Genomic DNA, 19,389 nt, shown 5'->3' with positions numbered 1-19,389 from the left:
TTTGGACCGAGCCATCCTTATGGACTATTAAAAATATTTTATAATGATTTTTAATTTGAATAATCATAAAATATTAAAAATTATTATACTTAAATATTATATTCATTAAAATACAGATAATCTCAAGTCTAAACTGGAAACTCAGTAGTCGGCCGGCCATGGCTGAATCTATTTATTAAATTATTATTGCTACATATATATATATATATATATTATGATGGTCAACTGACATTCATTTAATATAAGTGGTTCATGGATGGGCGTGAAATGGAGATCCCTTTATCTCAGCCGACAAAGTCTGGAATTATTATAATAAAAAATGAATATTAAACAATACAGATCACAAGATGAAATCAAGGAAATCCAATTCCCCCGTATCCTTCGTTCAAGGTTCACTTCAACTTAAACTCTAAAACCAAATATACACCCTCCTTCTCAACTACTACATATATATATATATATATATATATATACATCACATGAAGGATGGCTCAAATTTTTAATTGGGTATTAAAATTACACAATCAAACTATTTAAAACACTTTGTAATATTTAAAAATAATTTAAACAAAGTCCAAGATAAATTTTGTATTTAAATAATTAATCTTGTTTTTCCCAAAAATACATACTTGAAGAATCACATCTACAACAGCCAGCAAGTAGCAACCAAACAAGAGAACCCACAATTTTAAGATCTCCAAACATGCATGTCAAGCTCCAATCCAAATACCCTCTAATTTGTAAAACCACTATTTTCTGCTCAATTTTTTTTTTCTACAAAAAAACTTCATATTTGTTGCAAATGTAAACATCGTTAGAAGAAAATGGGAGACATGGCACCAGATCCCATCCATTTATATACACAAACTGAAACAAACCATGTTCGATGTTCCTATTTCAAAATCTTGCCATCATCTGATCACATCCGGCAAAATCTACTTTTGTCATTTTCATAGTAAATTTTCACAACCTTGACTGCACGGTATGATGATCACTCATGGTCTATCATTTGTAAAAGGATATATAAAACACAAAAAAGAAAATGGAAGTATCACTCTTGTGAGAGGCAGTCACTCTACCAACCTGATTCTAAATTCCTTCACTTGGTAGAGGTTTGAGGCCTTGAGAACACAGGGGCAAGTTTTTTCTCCAGCTCCACTAAACTGAAATGTCAAACAAAACAAATGAAAAATAGTTTTTTTATACAGATGCAATTAAAGTATGAAAATTTTTATAAAACTTACATCTCATATTTGCGTAAAGCTTCATTTCGTTTTGTGATGTACAAATCACTATCTTTTGGTATATTGCTCAAAGGGTTGCCTGAAAATGTTCGAAAAGAAAATACAGCCAGTTAATGAGAACCAGAAGAAATACATAAAATTGAATCCATTCTATGCCCTCATGACATCAGTATTAAAAACAGAGTTTTTTGAAAGGGCTCAGTTTGGAAAGGAAGAAGAGGGGAAGATACAATGAGGGAAATGTGATAAACACAGGAAATTGTTAGTTTGATTTCTTCACCTTGTCAATTCATGAGAGAGATGTCATAAACACAGGAAATTGTTAGTTTGATTTCTTCGTCTTGTCAAGTCACTAAGACATTCTACCCAACAAGTATTTTGATAAGAGGACCAAACACCTATTCCCTCCCATCCTCTTCCCCCATTCCCAACCTTGATATTAGTAAGTCTAAAACTTTGATCAATAGACAAAGATCAGTTGTCAACGAGGGCTACAAGTATACCTGCAATAAGCCTATAACACCAGTCACTTCCTTTAAAGAGGACATTTTTACACCATTGAACCCTCCCACCACCACCACCACCAAGGAAAAAGATTTTTTTTTTTTTTTTAGATAACCAAGGAAAAAGAATATATCAGGATTTTTGTTCTTTTTTTTGGCAAATGAAAGAGAATATTTTAAGTCGCAAGTTGGTGTATATACAGAAGAAGCAACTCAGATGGAATTTGGTTGCAACTCCATAATTTTATCCACATTAGCCATTTTTTTTTTTTTTTTACATGTAAATCTTGCCATAGAATTGTGAAAGAAAAACGCTGGAGGAATCATACTTGAATTAGTGACTGTAGGTTTGACAATATCCTTGTGAACTCTTAGAGCAGTTTCTTTGCTGGGTTGCTGTAAACCCTGTTCAAGCAAAGCATTACCATCGTAAGGGCTATAACAGCAACAGGTAATACATAACAGTCAAGTGACATTTATAGGCATAGATCATTCTTAGAAGTCATTAGAAACATGTGAAGGCATCCTAATTCAATATTATGATTATATGCAGCATCCAATTGCCAATTTGGAGTAAAACTTGAAAAATTATAGAGAACTAAGAAAAAAAGATGCTCAATACCTTCTTTTCCTTTCTTTTTAGAATCTTTAAATGACATTTCTTGATGTAGTGCATCAGATGGTAGCGGGAATGCCTAGAGCACAGCTGTTCTTTGACTTGTGGATTTGCAGCTAGCCAGTCAGAGATATCTTTAGATTTTACCACATCATCTTGATCCAAAGACTCTAACCATGAATAAACTGGTATCCATTGATCAGTTCGTTGAAATCGAGCAGGTGGAAGATCCACCTGACTTGCCTCCTTTTCCTGTCATAAGTAACATTACAACCATAACTATTACATTTATATTTGTGGCCATGAAGAAAGGTAGACAAAAAATAGCTTGACTGAATGATAAGTTCTCAGGATATAAACTTCTATTGAAGAATTTAAGGTGACTATATAGACACCCCTTCTCATACCCTTGTAGTCCCAAAATTAACAAGACAAGAAAACTTATCAATTTGATGTCCTAATTATAAGTTCTCCACAAGAAAGAAGTACCTCATATTCATTCAAACCCATGAAACACAGCTAAATTCTTTGCAAATCATCTAGAGTTTTTCAATGGTTATATGATAAGTAAACACAATCATTTCTGAAAGAATATGGATTCTGGTGATACAATTCCGTAATTGAGTATATTCCCATTAATGCAATACTTAATCCACTTACAGCCAAATATCCCGCGGACTAAAAGAACAAAATCATGTAAATTAATGCCTTCCTCCATCCAAAATCAAATCATGTCTTAGCGAAATCAATCATGTCATATTTTACCTAAATTGAAAACCATCATAACTCTTCCAACACCCCAAAGCCACATTCTTATTCTCCAGGATTTCTATTTCCCACAAAACTAGTTAGAACCATAATTCTGAGAACATTCCTGCCTGTATTATATCGATAAACATCCTCTCTTTCTTTTTCCCCACAATGAACCTCAACAACCCAATTAAACCATGGCCGTTTCCAGCAACCACAAACAGATATTGCAACCAACAACAGGCATCCAGATGTCAAGATTGCTAACTATACAAATTTTCTTATAATATCAAATTTCCATTCCAAACAACTTGTTCGCTGTAAATTACCTCTTCACAGCCAAGCCATCTAAAAGCATCATCTAAAATGTTCCCCAAAAAAAAAAAAAATGCACCATTATGTTAACTTGAGTCCAGCAAAAGACACTGAAGCAACTATAGATTCATTGTCAGTTATTTATCCCAATTGGCATTCTACAGTAACTCATTCCATCTTAGACACCGTACACACATGGATCATTAATTACAAACTCAAGATTATTCTTCTTGTCTTGTAATTCAGACTTTCCAGTTAATTATTTAAAGAGACAAAATCATTTCCAACATGCAATCAATACAGCACCTTCATAATTCAAACAACCGCATTCCTGTCGTTAACCACCAATCGAAACCTCTCATGCCACAACCTTTTACAAACAGACCACCTTCACGCTCCAATTTTCAATCTTAAAAAGATTTAAGTGAAATTTCCAAAAAGAAAATAATTAAAGCAAAAAATTAGAAAGAAAACCCGCAGAAAAACAAGAGGAAAGATTGCAATTCTAGAACAAAGGGCAATAGCGAGAATAACACCTCACGCTGGTCCAGTGGCCTCATGTAATGCTGTATGGACAGAAGACGATCAATGACGTCCGATCGAGGCATGGATTGCAGCTCTGCTGGCAAGAAGGCGTGGTTGGAATCGATCCAAGCTTCAATTTGGCTCTCAGCCACGGCCTTCGCCTCCGGGAACGCGCAGAGCCAAGCTTCAGCCATGGTCTTCCATTCTTGCGACTGGTCGGTCTGATGATTATCATTATTAGGGTTTTGATCGGAGTCCCTGCGTTCCCCTCCTAGGGCTTGCTCTCTGGAATTTGAGTCTGACATTCTTGCTTCGATGCCGCGAAACGTATAGTAGAATTTTTAGCTTAATTTTAAAACGAAAGTGATTAGAAATTTCGTAATTCACTTTTTTTTTAAAAAAAAATACAAAAATTAGGAAGGAAAAGGCAAAGTACGGAAAATATCCCGAATTTTAATATAATTTTTTAAAGCATTATATGAATATATATTTAATTAATTAAAAATAAAATTTTATTTCAGAATTTTTATATTATTATATTAATTTCATTTTTAAAATAAAAAATTAAATTTCTAATATTTCTTTTAATTTATGTTAAAATTAAAAAGAAAAAAAAAAGAAAAATTTGTGCGAATTTTATGAAATTTTACAGCAATTTCTGTAATTAGTTTGAAAAAAATTTAAAGTTTAATTCCACGCAATACTAATTTGAGCCATATTGTAACTCTATTAGAAATTTGCTTTTAGATTTTGTATATTTATAATTTTTTTTTGTAAGTAAATAATATTATAAGATGTGTTTGGAACATATTATATAAAAAAAATGATTAAAAGGCAATTTTTAAAGCAATTCAATAAATAAATATCTTTTAGTTCACGTATTTATTAATGATATGCAAAGTCGAAATTATAAAATTAAAAAAAAAAATTATTCGGTAAAGAAATAATTAAATTTAAGTATATTTTAATTAAACTAAACTTCGTAATTTGTTTCCAAAATAGGAAACTGGAAGGGAAGGGAAGGGAAGGTTTGTGGTGATTTGGTACATCACAGAGATCATGATAAGATGTGTATCTGCGTTTCACTTTCCTATTTTCTACACTTTCTCCACCATATTTCCCACTAGCTGCATTTGAATTTTTTAATTAAAAATAAAAGAAAAATTCATATTTTTTCTTTTTTAAAAACTACTTTTTGTAAAGCAAACCCAAACAAAAATAATAATTAAAAGTTGTGGCATCTAGAACTAGCAGGGAGTATTGGTTGGCCTTTGAGAAGTGGGTGACCATTTCAACTCTCCAATTTTCACAAATCAAAAATAATAATTTCCCTTTCAAAACTTTAAAACTAAAATTAAACCTCTAATATCTTTGAACCATTTATCATAAAGCCTCTGTATCTATGTACACCCAAAAATAAAATTAAAATTAAAAAAAATAAAAACACCGAATATTCTTTTTTTAAAGAACGGAAAAGGAAACCAAATCAAGTGGGTCGAGTTTAATTTGGTTTAATCACCCAACCGCCTCGTTCTCAGCCTCTTCAATCCCCGCCATTCCTCCGCCGACGTCGCCGTCATTGCCGCCGCCATTCTCCTCCACCCATCTCTCGATCGGTACACACTCCATCTTATGCCGCAGCTTCCAGTCCAGCGCTTGGCACGCACGCGAGCAATAGTTGACGGTTCCACAAACCGAGCATCTCCTGAACTCATGCGGTCGGGTCTCCGGCCGACCGCAACCGTTATGCGAACACAGTCTGAGCCCCTGGCCCACAACGCCGCGCCCTGACTCGAACCACTCCTTTAGAAACACGTTCACCGGGTGAACCTCCGGGTCCGGCACGTTGCACCCGAAATCGCTCAGTAACGGACAACCCGTACCCGTCGGGCACGACACGTACTGCTGGGAGTACTGTCGAGGTGGATGGAAAAAACGATGATGGTGACACGTCAGCATGGAGCGTAACGACAAGGCAAGCTCCCGCGCGTTGGCCTGGATGAGTAGCCGGCGACCCTCCGCCACGTTCTGCGCCACGCCGTAGCCGTCTTGTAGGCAATGTCCCAGCTCGCGCAGCGCGTCGATGTGGCCGAGGGATGCAGCTCGCGCGCACAGCGCCACGCCGGCTCGAAGATTCTTGTCGGACTTGGAGCCGCCGCTGCCATTGAATTGTATCACCGATAGCGAGTATAGAGCCGGCGAGTGGGATTTCACGGCGGCTTTAGCCATCAAAGATGCGCCGCTCCCTCTGCTTTGCAAGCAGTAGAAACGGATCTACAACGACGTAAACAAAACGTCAGTTTCTGAATCATATTCGTTCATGGCTAATTAACAGAAAGTGGTAAATAAACTGTACGTGTATATACCATGCCAAGAACGTAGCAAGCTTCGGTGTTGCCGGCGGAAACGCACTGTTTAAGGAAACGGTGGGCGGAATCCGACCAGCTGGTGACTTTGACGGCGAGTGCTTTAGGTCCAGCTCGGGATAAGACTAGAGGATGGAGGGCTAACCGATTCAATCTCTTGCATCTGCGGGGGAAAATTCATCGCGGTTAGAGTTTATTAACGAGAACCCATAAAAGTTATAGAGGAACAAAATCAAATAGTAAGATAAAAAAAGTACGTGATGAGAATGCTGATGAAATCAGATGGGGAAGAAGCAGAGGAGCTAAGCTTGGCGAGGATGCAGACGAGAAGATCGTCTGGTAATCCATCAAAGAGATCAGGTTTGCTAGAGATTCTTTGCTTTTTCCTCTGCATCATCCTTTCGATGATGGAAGGAAAACGAGAGGGTGATACGGGGGGGAGTGAAAAAAATAAAGGGTTATATAGAAGGGAAGAGATTTGGTTTATAATATTTACCGGCGAGAGTATTGAGGTTGGATGGTTATGGCGACTGTTGATGCGGCAATTGGCAAAGATGTCTGGTCAAAGTGGCCCCCTGAAGCAGCCAGCACACTTATTGCGTACGATTTGCCAATACGACAAAACACTGATTAGCTTTTTAGTTTTTACTCTCCCATTTTATTTATTTTCCCAATAAATATTTTAATTAAACCCTTAATATTAATAGCTCCCTTTATTTTTTATTTTTTTATTAAAAAAAAAAATACATTGTAAAAAGATACCCTTTACTTATTTTAACAATAAATAATTTGATTTCAATCTAATTTTATATATGTAAAAAACGGACTTTAGATTAAACTATATTATAGTACTTTTATCATTCGGATCTGGGTAATACCAAATGTCACTGTTCACCATCAACAAAACCTAAATATAAAAAAAAAAAAAAAAAAAAATCAAAACGCGACGTTTTATTAAACATTCGGTAACGAAAATATGATAAATATATAGTATAATTATATTGTCTGTGCACACAAATGATCCAAGTATAAATATCTCATTTTCTTCAAAAATTCTCATTTAAATCAAACCCTAATAAAGTTTTATCTCTGGCGGGTGGCTATGCTGAGTCTTTGAAGGAAGGAAGATTATATTTCTATATAGTTTATTATTGATATTTAAGAAGATTAATTAATGAATCTGTAAATTTTCCAATGTGGTCCCTATATGAGTTAATTCTTTTTATATAGACACTAATTTTAAATTTTATTTTTGAATAAAATAATTGAAATTTTAAAATTTTTTAATTATTTAATTTAAACCAATATTGTTTATATTGAGTTGGAATTCTAAGGCGAAAGTTTTTTGTAAGTGAGGTTGAAATTGTGGGATGGATTTAGTAATGGTGGAAACGTGACAGACATGCGGACAAAAGAGATAAATTAAGTAATTAAAAGTTAATTGCCTTAATTAACACGTCCTAATAGTAATTAACGTTGGGTTAATCCTCGGGTTTCTGTAACCGCAACAGTATAATTAACGTGACCCCTTTGCTTGCCTATCAATTAACACACATCATTAATGTGGGGTTAATCACTTTTTTTATTTCTTTAATCAATTTTCCTAAATATAACTACCTACGATTTAAGGATTTGTAATTCACATTATATAAAGATTAGTAAAAGTACTAATTATTAAATAAATAAATATTTTTTTTTTTTTCCAAAAATTTATACGATCACAATGAAAAACAAATTCATTTTTTTCATCTTTATTCTGGGTGTCTCGATATATCCGTGACTGGTTAATTAATTTTACTACCATATATATTAACATTTACCCACCATTAATATTCATATACATATATATATATACATATATAGATATAGATATAGATATAGGTAGATATGTAATTAAGAATACTACCAAATATAAGTGAAGGAGATGGCGACGAGCATATGACTCTCTCGTCTGGATTCTTGCCAAAGATGTGGTGGGCTCCATGCATGCGTTTTTCAAATCCATGCAAATTAAAATTTCCTCCCTCCCCAAAGTTTCTCTCTTTTTCTCAGCAACCAAACAAACCAAAATACACACATATATAATATATTTTGAATTTAAAATGATATTTTATATGCACGGAATTGACTAAACAACCCTTGAAAATTATAAATTATTATTGTAAAATTCATCTATTTTTAAAATTTAATATTATAAATCGATCATGTTTAATAAAACTGAGAGAAGTTGACTAATTAATCGTATTGTGCTACATATATTTGGTCAAACAATATCTAAAATTTTCTAAAACAATATTTAAAATTTTGCCACATGTACGTTTGGTAATTAATTATACAAAATTTATAAACTCTTTACAGTAACATTTAATTTTTAAAGATGGTATATATATATTTTTTTTTCTTAGAGATATTCTTAAGTATATGTGTATGTATATTAGTTGTTGGAAGTTAATGATTAAAAATAGCAAGTTATATGTATGTATGTAATAGTATATAGCCGTCATTTACCAAATCTTGCTAATCCTTAATGATGATGCATGCGAATTGGCAATTAGCTATTATACTTAATTAAGTCGAGATTAGCGAGTTAGTGTTGTAACAGGGTAGGTGAAAATGAAAAGGCTATATATATATATATATATGTCTCCTTATCTCTATTCTTATCTTTTAAATGAGTGTGTTTGTGTGCGTCTATGTATAAGACATGTATATATATATGTGGGTCTGTATATGTTGATATAAAATCTACAAGCAAAGTGCAAGTTGGAAGGAACATATCCATCCAAGTTGAGAATAGAAGGAGAGAGTTTTGCGAATCAAGTTATAGAAAGAGAAAGAGAAGATATTTTAACTGTGGGGTCACTAAATTTAAAGAAATAATTGAAATATGTATGTATATATATATATATATAAATAATATAATATAATATATTAATAATAATAATAATAATGTAAAATTTGGATAATTAATAAAGATTTGGATAAGGTATGAGGAGGATGTGGAGTTGGTGAAACACAAATTCCTTTGCTTAATTTTATCTTTTTATGGCGGCTTTAAAAAAATAAACTAACACAAAAAAAAAAAGATTTAACTTATTAAATAATTATTAATCTATTATATAATTAAATTAAACATAGTTTAGCATACCATAAAATTAGACCCATAATAGTAAATATAAATGTATATATATGTGTACATATAATAGAAATTCAATTAAGGTGTGAAAAACATGTGTACCACTTTATGTATCGTAGCGTACGCAAACAAATTAAGAATAAATAAAATGTCAATTAATAATTAAACATGATAAATTAGAAGCGAATATTCAAATTATAAGTTTCTAATTTTTAATATATATAGTATTGTTGAAGATTAATTCGGTGTATAAATAAAGAAAAGGGGCTTAAACATGATATTATATATATTATTATTCAACGATGAATATATATATATATATATCAATCAATGACTTTCACTTAAATTAAAAAGGTCACTAAAACCACAAGTTGAATATATGTCTTTATATATGTTCCCAAGAGCTACATAATTGCGATTAAAACATGTCAAAAAGTAAAAAGACTATATATATATATATATATATATATAAAACTAAATTCACATTAATTAATTAATTAATTAATATGTCATGGTGGAGAAGTAAGTACTTGTAAGTGATTACAATTGACGTATTTCTAAAGGTACTTAAACTTATTAAAAAAAAAAAAAAAAAGAAGGCGTTGCGTAATTTTGGTGCACCTCTTATGCACATGGTCTTTTTCACACACGTCATTTGGTTACACATATATATAAACAAATATATATATGTGTGTGTGTGTAAGACATGTATGTATATAATATAATATATAGTAAGATGTTTATTTTGCGTATTAATTATGGGTTCTTTTCATCTCATTCAATTATATAATATATATATATACAAGGAAGTCATATTTGGTGTTTCATGGCCAAATTTCAAGAATTTTATTCATTTGCGTCCTCATCAATAATTGTAAGTTGCGTGTTACTTGCAAACCTTTTTTTAATTTTCATCTTTCTCCCTAAGTAATCACCATACATATGTATATATATATATATATGTGTGTGTGTGTGTATGTTTATGCATATATGTATACAATCCTATTAACTATGTATGTGTATATATATATATACATGTATATCGACGTCAACCCATAAAAAATATGTGTAACTAAATTTAAATTTAATTCGGAGATGTTGGATGTTTGTTGTATAATGATACGTGCATGTATGTAATGAATATTTAAGTATTAAAGAATGAGATCACACGTACGTATAGGAGACAAACATGCTTGTATATCAACCCTACCCCTCTATTTGTATAAACACTTTACCCATCAACACAAGCAAACCTAGCTATTACATAATCATCCACATGTATACTATCAATATATATAATTCATTTTTCTTCTTCTCTCAAAACGTATATACATATATATATATATATATATGCTTATAACAAATAAATCAATTTTTTAAAAAAATTATATTTCATTAAAGTAAGATGATTAAATTATATAAGAAATAAACAGACCGATTAATCAAAAAATTAATTAAGAATATCTAAACAACTAAAAAAACTCTCCTAAATAAGACACGGACGAAAGAAATTTTAGAATTTAAAATTTTGATATTTTAATTTTTAAAAAAATTTTAAAGTAAAATAATTACATAAAAAATTGTATTCGAGGAAAATCGTACGTACATTTTGAATAAAAATCTCTTGTATTTTTTGAGATTCACACTGTAATATGAGATCAAAAAATTAAAATAAATAAATTTAATTCTATTCAATTTATATTATATCAATTTAAATAATATTAATAATAAAAATTAAATATGGAAAATAAAGTGAATTAATTAAAAGTAAAATTTTTTTGTATGATTGATGTTCTAGCTAATCTCACACACGTATATATATATATAAAATCAAATATGGGTGGCCAAGTCAAGGCAATAGTACAGTAATTAATTTGATATATATGTTTGTATGTGTGTGTATATATATATAGAACACGTAGGAATTAAGCAGTTGGGTTGTTGACCTGGCAAGTGAGAGTGGAGTTGAAATGAACCCCACATTGTGTATGTATATAATGTAATTGTGGAGAGAAAGAGACATGCTTACAAAGCATGTGTTGAGTTTGAAAGGACATAATTACAGGCACTATTACTAGTTTCAGGATCACACGCATATATACATATATATACACGCATATATATGCAATATGACCTTATATGTTTGCTTAGACACATATATATATATATATGTATGTATACATTAGAACAGATGTATAAGGGCACATATGGGAGTGATGAAAATGATTAGAGGTAGACAAAGCAGGAAAGGAAGTGTTGCAATTTTAAGGATTTGCCTATTTGATCCCAGACACCTTTCTACCCTGTTGCTTCCTACCTCTTCTTTCTCTCTCACTATGAATCAACCCATCATATGTGTATATATATATATACCATCCATCTTTATCTCTCTTAATAATTCATTTTATATTTTATTTAATTTTTTTCACAACAAATATAAAAAATATGTATCAATAATTCAATAGATCTTTTACAAGATTAATATTTTTAAACTATATAATTCGACATCGATTAGTTGTTAATCCTTATATTTATTAGGTAATCTTTCGTAATCTCATAAAATTTTAATATATCTTAAATTTTAATGATATTTATTTATATTATACAGGATAGTAGGGATATTTTTATATTTATCATAAAAATATTTAATATATATTTTAAAGAATTTTTGTTTGAGAAAAATTTTAGTAATATCTCTATAAATATATTTGTTAAGTTATTACTGATACACTTTCAGATTACAATAGTGGAATATTTTTTTGTCAGTCTTATTCGTGAATGTAGGCACATTATCGAATCACGTTAAAATTTTATATTCTTTTTTTCTATTTTTATTTTGGTATGATTGTGCATAATTTATGAATTTATTTTTCTAGCAATTTATATAACATGATTAAACGACAAATACCCATAGATTAAATGTAATAATTTAATCATATATTCTTTTAATGTAAGTGTGAGAAATAATGTTAGGGGAAAAGATAGATACTATTATGAAATTTTAAGAATAAAACAAATATGAAGAGGTATATACAATTAACAAGCTCCAAACTGAATTTGTAACGCCCAGATTTTTTTTTTTTAACATCAGCGGCGTTACATCAACCCTATTAGCATACGTGCCATAACATGTATCATCCCATAAACAAATTCGATCATACACATAGAAAATGTTCAAATCAATCATTCAATTTCTAAAGTTTTTCCATAGTATATGCATCATTAAAATAGTTTACGAATTCACAATTTTTCGTTTCAAAATGAGTTACTTGTTACTAACTATGTAATTATTCCATTTTGCTAGTCATACTCCTTGCTCCGTCTCCTCTATACGCTAGGTTCGGAAACATGCAGCTCTGGTCCAGTTTCCGGTACTACTTCATCTGTAAGTGATAGGTAATGAATATATATAAACTTATTAAAGTAAATTCAAATCACAAACATAGCATGAAAATTCAGTTAAATGTCTAATCTCCTAGCTCCCCCCTCCCCCCCCTCGTTCCATTGGTCACGCCATCTTTTCTACCCATACTCTCATCCTCTTACTCATCTACCCCCCCCCCCCCCCCCCCTCCCCCCACCATAGTTACCACATCTCCTCGATGAAAAATTATCAACTCCTCCACCATGTCTAGTCGCCACATTAAACCCCCCCAACATTTCCAACGTAACTGTCCCATCGATCTTGACTCGGCCACTCACCCACATTGTTACTCTCAGATAAAACCCTCCAGCCGTCACCAATATCGGTGACTCAACCCGTTACTAGTCTGACAACTCCCAAACATCACCAGTATCGACAACTGACTTACCTTTCTAAGTAACAACCACCAATATCAGCATCTCAATCTTAAGCCAATATCACAACCAACAATATACCATCTCCACAATCATATTCAATTGCCATATATACATGCATATTTAACAAACACACATGTTAATTCAATTTAAAACATTTATAATTAATCAACATCCTTATATAGTTTTCATATGTACAATCACACTTATATTGCGCGCGCACACAAACCCACTGTTACTGTTCTACCTCCTACCTTCCCAATCTTTTTCTCTCTCACCCAATAACTCACCTCTATTAACCACCTACAGGCCCGCACTTCTTTCAAACTATCCCATACTCTCTGTCTCTCCCTTCTCTCACCTCTGCCTCACTCACCTCGCTGCACTTCTCTCTCTATCACCCTCAATCACCCTGTAACCCCCCATGCTTTCATCCAAAACACGTCCCCTGCATTCTGTTCTGCCTCTCTCTCCCTTTTGTCTCTCTTCTCATGCTAATACCCCCTCTAGACCCTCTCTGTGTCTCAATTCCCCTTTTACAACCCGATTTCGGTATGTTTTTCCTATCTCTCCTCTTTTCCTTATGATCGACTAGAGCACACACATATTCTCTCTTTCCGCCTAATACTCGCATCTCTTATCTTTTTTTCTTATGGTAATCATCTAAATTTCACTCTCCTGCACGTATTTCCCATGTGTTCCTCCACTCTTCTTCACTCACAGTCCTAATCGAACCTTCCAGTGACCAAGATCCTTCCTTTGCTCTCCTATTCCTTCAGAAATCTATCTCCCCCCTACATTGTCCCTACGACACCGTAAAAATTCAAATGCCAGATGTCATTTCAATGTTTGCAATGTTTGAGTTTACATTACAAATTTATCATTTCTATGTTTGAAATTCAAATTCACCATACCTCAGGTCTCCATCGTCCTCCACACCACCACAGCTCACTCAGTCGCCTTAATCGTCTCCTCCTTCTCTAGCTTCCTCTCTCGTCCTCGACCGACTCCTAATTTCCTCTCTTCTCGTCTCTTCCTTCTCCGGCTCTCTCTCTTTCTCTATCTCTCTCTCTCTAACCTTGTATTGACAGTCTCCTCTCTTCCCTTCCTATTTTCCCTTTATTCTCTATCTTTCTTTTTTTTCTTTTCTTCATCCCATTTATACACCACTTGCTAATCATCCTAGCCATCCATTCCTATCTCACCATCTGCACCGTTCCTTCTCATTCCCTCTTCTATACACATATATTATTATTATTATTATTATTATTATTATTATTATTATTATTATTATCATTCTTTTTTTGACAACCCAAAAATCCAGTTATTATATTATTCCCCCCTTTAAAAGAAATTTGATCCCTCAAATTTTGTTATATTATCTCAAAGAGTTGTGGATAGTTACTTTTTATCCCGTCCTCCTGTTTCCACGTTGCTTGTATAATTCTCTCCGTTTGCTCATCCGTTTGTGGATGAAAAGCTGTACTAAAGCTCAACTCGGTACCCAATGCCTGTTGTAATCTTCTCTAAAATCTAAAGATGAACCGGGAATTTCGATTTGAAACAATCAATACGGAAATGTCGTGTAATCTTATCACCTCTTTAATATACAACCTAGCCAACTAATCCACCAAATCTGTCACCCTCATTGCTAAAAAATGAGAAAATTTAGTTAAACGGTCAATTACCACCCATATACTATCATGCGTATTGCAATTACTTGGCAACCCAATCACAAAATCTATGGAGACATGCTCCCACTTCCATTGGGGTATTAGCAAAGGTTGCAATAAACCCCCAGGTCTTTGATGTTCCACTTTCACTTGTTGACATGTCAAACACCTCGACACATATTCAACCACATCTCTTTTCATAGCCCTCCACCAGAAGCTTTTCTGCAAGTCTTTGTACATCTTAATACTCCCTGGATGTATGGCAAATTTGGTGTTATGAGCCTCACTAAGTACCTCTTCCCATATCGAACTATCATTGGGAACACACATTCTGGTTCGAAATCTGAGTAACCCATCACTCTGTACACTAAATTCTTTCGTTGTCCCTTGTTCTACTCCCTTCTGGATTGTCTGTATCTCGGTATCCACCATCTATCCCTCACTGATTTTATGGACTAAGGTAGGTTGAACCCTTAAACTAGCTATATATTTTCCACTGTTTTCTTCTTGAATTTGTAACTGTTGCATGGCTTTACGTGAATTCCACTCAAACACCATCAAATGGGCCAACAGCCCATTATCCTTCTGACTGAGGGCATTTGCCATCATATTTTCTCATCCGGGATGATACCAAATCCTACAATCAAAGTCTTTCAATAAGTCTATCCATCTCCTCTGTTGCATATTTAACTCCCGCTGAGTGAACATATATTGTAAACTCTTGTGATCTGTATAAATTTCAAAAATCTTCCTATATAAGTAATGTCGCCACAGTTTTAGGCATAGATTACTGCAGTCAGTTCTAAGTCATGTGTCGAATAGTTCTTTTCATGTTTCTTTAATTGTCAGGACCCATAGGCTATAACTCTCCCTTGCTGCATTAGTACACAACCTAGTCCGAAATGAGATGCGTCACTATACACCGTATAACCTCCTAGCTTTCCTCGATTCATTCATCATAACTTCGGGCGTAAACCGACCCAAGTCTATGTACTTCTCGGCCTATTCGGCTACTAACAACCTCCCCTGCCTAAGTTCTGTGAATTTAGTTTCTTTTTGTTATCTGAGAAAATCTAGAAATTAGTTTGCATTGAAAACTTCTAGGAACACCTCCCAAGTGATTGGGGAAATCAAATCTCCCTTTTTCAATTTCCACCAATGCTCTGCTGATCCTCTTAACATGAATGTGGCCAGTTGTGCTTTCTGTTCAGTTGTCATTGTTATCATTTTAAACAATTTTTTTGTTTCTTTTATTCAGTCTTCTACTACCAATGGATCAGAGCCCCCATTGAAGGCTGGGGGATTAAGCCTTCAGTATTTTTCAATGTTGTTCGTATCTACTCTACCTTGGTGAATCGCCTTTTGTGGAACAAATGTTGTCTTAAACCATAGTTCTCTCTCTCGAATCATCGTTGCTAGGCTCTCAACCACTCTACATAGCCGGTTAAAGTCCTCCTAATATGCCCCTGCTTGTCCCACATGTGGTGTCGGCGGAACGATAGAGGATTTTGGTTGTGAAGGGGAAGGCGCTGCTTGGTATAGGGGCGACCCTTGAAATGCAGAAGGGCACTTGGTGGAATGCAGGTGTCCGTTATAGGGCTTTCGGTGGGTCTTGCACATCCGAGGCGGATTCCCGCAGGGTCAGCCTCGGCTCTTCTTCGTCATTTCCCTTGGTTTACCTACAGGATAGCGACACACATTAGTATTTCTCCTTATTTGCTTTGATACCAACTATAACGCCCCGATTTTTTTTTTAACATCAGCAGCGTTACATCAACCCTGTTAGCATATGTGGCATAACATATATCATCATATAAATAAATTCAGTCATACACATAGAAAATGTTTAAATCAAGTCATTCAATTTCTAAAGTTTCTCCGTCATCAATATCGGCGACCCATTTTCCTCACCATTTGACCCCCAACTGGCCACCCACACACACCATTACCATTTTCTTTCGTCACTGATATCGGCGACTTAACTCGTTACTAGTCTGACAACTCCCAGGCATCACCAATATTGGCGACTGACTTACCTTTTTAAGTAACGATAACCAATATCGACGTCCCACTCTTAAGCCAATATAACAACCAACAATATACCATCTCCACAATCATATTCAATTATCACATATATATGCATATTTAACAAACAAACAAATTAATTCAATTTAAAACATTTATAATTAATCAACATCCCTACACAGTTTTCATATGTACAATCACACTTATATCGCGCGCACACACATACTCATTGTTACTGTTCTACCTCCTATCTTCCTAATCTTTTTCTCTCTCACCCAACAACTCACCTCTATTAACCACTTACAGGCCCGCACTTCTTCTAAACTATCCCCTACTCTCTGTCTCTCCCTTTTCTCACCTCTGCCTCTCTCACCTCATTGCACTTCTCTCTCTATCACCCTAAATCACCCTGTAACCCCCAATGCTTTCATCCAAAACACGTTCCCTATTTTCTGTTCCGCCTCTCTCTCCTTTCTGTCTCTCTTCTCACGCCAATACCCCCTCCAGACCCTCTATGTGTCTCAATTCCCCTTCTACAACCCGATTTCGGTATGTTTTCCCTATCTCTTCCCTTTTCCTTGTGACCGACTAGAGTACACACACATTCTCTCTTTCTACCTAATACCCGCATCCCTTATCTTCTTCCCTTATGGTAATCATCTGAATTTCACTCTCCTGCACGTATTTCCCATGGGTTCCCCCACTCTTCTTCACTCACAGTCCTAATTGGACCTTCCAGTAACTGAAATCATTCATTTGCTCTCCTTGTCCTTCAAGAACCTATCTCCTCCCTACACTATCCCTACGACATTGTAGAAATTCAAATGCCAAATGCTATTTCAATGTTTGCAATGTTTGAGTTTACATTACAAATTTATCATTTCTATGTTTGAAATTCAAAATTCACCATACCTCCGGTCTCCATCGTCCTCCACACCGCCACAGCTCACTCAGTTGCCTTAATTGTCTCCTCCTTCTCCAGCTCCCTCTCTCGTCCTCGACCGACTCCTCCGTTCCTCTCTTTTCATCTCTTCCTTCTCCGACTCTCTCTCTCTCTTTGTCTCTCATCTTCTATCGACAGTTTCCTCTCTTCCCTTCCTGTTTTTCCTTTTTCTCTTTTTTTTTTCTTTTCTTCATCCTATTTATACCCCACCTACTAATCATCCTAACCGTCCATTCCTATCTCACCACCTGCACTGTTCCTTCTCACCCCTCTCCCTCTTCTATACATATATGTATATATATCCTTATTATTATTATTATTATTATCATTCATTTTTTTTCACAACCCAAAAACTCAGTTATTACAGAATTAATAGACTTGAATTTGGAGTCAAGCTTGACCTCTCAATTAATCTCAAAATGTACAAAACCAAAGTCAATAAATTTTATTTTAGTATATAAAATTATATATTATAGATCATATGGAAAATCAATAAATCTTAAAAACATAGTATACGTTATAATAAAATATATTTAATGTCATTAATAGATAAATAAATTCATTTTTAAGATATCAAATTAAATATTAACTACCAAGTTCGAATTCCACTCAAATTCAAATTTTTTTTTTTAAAACAAGAAATTTAATAATTAGTATTATATCCAAATATATATGTATATATATCAATATCATTTACGTGTGATTCACTTAAAAATAAAAAGCCAATTGTTTTAATTAGCGGTAATTATCATATTGGAATTTCAAGAATAAAAATATTGATGTGAAATAGATGGCGTCCGAATAGATGACGGGAATTATTTTATATACATGAATTATATAATACACACACACACACACACACATATATATATATATGTATATATTTCTTAGTTGTTTGTAAAAAGTCGTAGGCGACGTGCACTCTAAGGTTCTTGGTCAATGCATTGAATTGAATTGCAATTAACAACATCAAGACTTCTTATTAATTTTTTCCTTCTTCCCATCACATGAAATTTAATCATTCTCTTCCTCCACTCCATTTTCCCTCTTGCAAAACATTAAATTATAATAATATTTAATTTAAATAATATTTTTATTGTAAATTTCACTACCCTATTTTTTTTTAAAAAAATATTTTTAAAAAATTTTACTTTTAATGATAATTTGAATTTAATTAATTAGTTGGGTATTGGGATAGAATAAAGCAAGTTGGGATAATATATAATAATATAGAAATTGAAAATAATAATAATAATAATAATAATATTGTAGGGTCCATAAATTCTAATAAAAATGGGATTTGAATTTGAGATAAGGTTAGGACTTGTCCAAGTAGTATGAAAAGAGTCACATCCATTTTTATTGTTTTGGTTATGGTTGTGGTATATATCCACATTTACTTGTAAACCAATTTGTCATGTTTAGTCACTACCACCCACAATATATATATATATATATATATATATACATATATATTAATAATATAATTACTCTA

At 33.3% G+C, this 19,389-nt stretch overlaps 2 protein-coding genes and 1 long non-coding RNA gene across 3 annotated transcripts; all 3 read right to left on the bottom strand.

The window, feature by feature from the left end:
* Positions 1 to 814: 814 nt before the first annotated feature.
* On the bottom strand, positions 815 to 4,330 carry LOC110820471 (ribonucleoside-diphosphate reductase subunit beta). The gene is made up of 5 exons (XM_022049946.2): positions 3,965 to 4,330; positions 2,370 to 2,615; positions 2,077 to 2,152; positions 1,245 to 1,323; positions 815 to 1,163 (listed from the first exon to the last, which is right to left on the bottom strand). The coding sequence occupies exons 1-5, from the start codon at positions 4,256 to 4,258 to the stop codon at positions 1,100 to 1,102; spliced, it is 759 nt and encodes a 252-aa protein (XP_021905638.1). The 5' UTR covers positions 4,259 to 4,330; the 3' UTR covers positions 815 to 1,099.
* A 972-nt stretch (positions 4,331 to 5,302) lies between these two features.
* Positions 5,303 to 6,831, bottom strand: LOC110820583 (F-box protein At5g50450-like). The gene is made up of 3 exons (XM_022050097.2): positions 6,577 to 6,831; positions 6,320 to 6,482; positions 5,303 to 6,227 (listed from the first exon to the last, which is right to left on the bottom strand). The coding sequence occupies exons 1-3, from the start codon at positions 6,714 to 6,716 to the stop codon at positions 5,469 to 5,471; spliced, it is 1,062 nt and encodes a 353-aa protein (XP_021905789.1). The 5' UTR covers positions 6,717 to 6,831; the 3' UTR covers positions 5,303 to 5,468.
* A 5,786-nt stretch (positions 6,832 to 12,617) lies between these two features.
* LOC148239757 (uncharacterized) lies at positions 12,618 to 18,172 on the bottom strand. Its single transcript, XR_015816406.1, has 2 exons — positions 17,864 to 18,172; positions 12,618 to 12,838 (listed from the first exon to the last, which is right to left on the bottom strand). It is a non-coding gene; the product is annotated as an uncharacterized LOC148239757 (long non-coding RNA).
* Between the last annotated feature and the right edge of the window lie 1,217 nt (positions 18,173 to 19,389).

The sequence above is a fragment of the Carica papaya genome, chromosome 9 (assembly GCF_054855325.1).
Source record: "Carica papaya isolate Zhongbai chromosome 9, ASM5485532v1, whole genome shotgun sequence".
Classification (NCBI taxonomy): domain Eukaryota; kingdom Viridiplantae; phylum Streptophyta; class Magnoliopsida; order Brassicales; family Caricaceae; genus Carica; species Carica papaya.
Note: the sequence above shows the minus strand (reverse complement) of the source record. Positions and strands in the feature narration are given on the sequence as shown.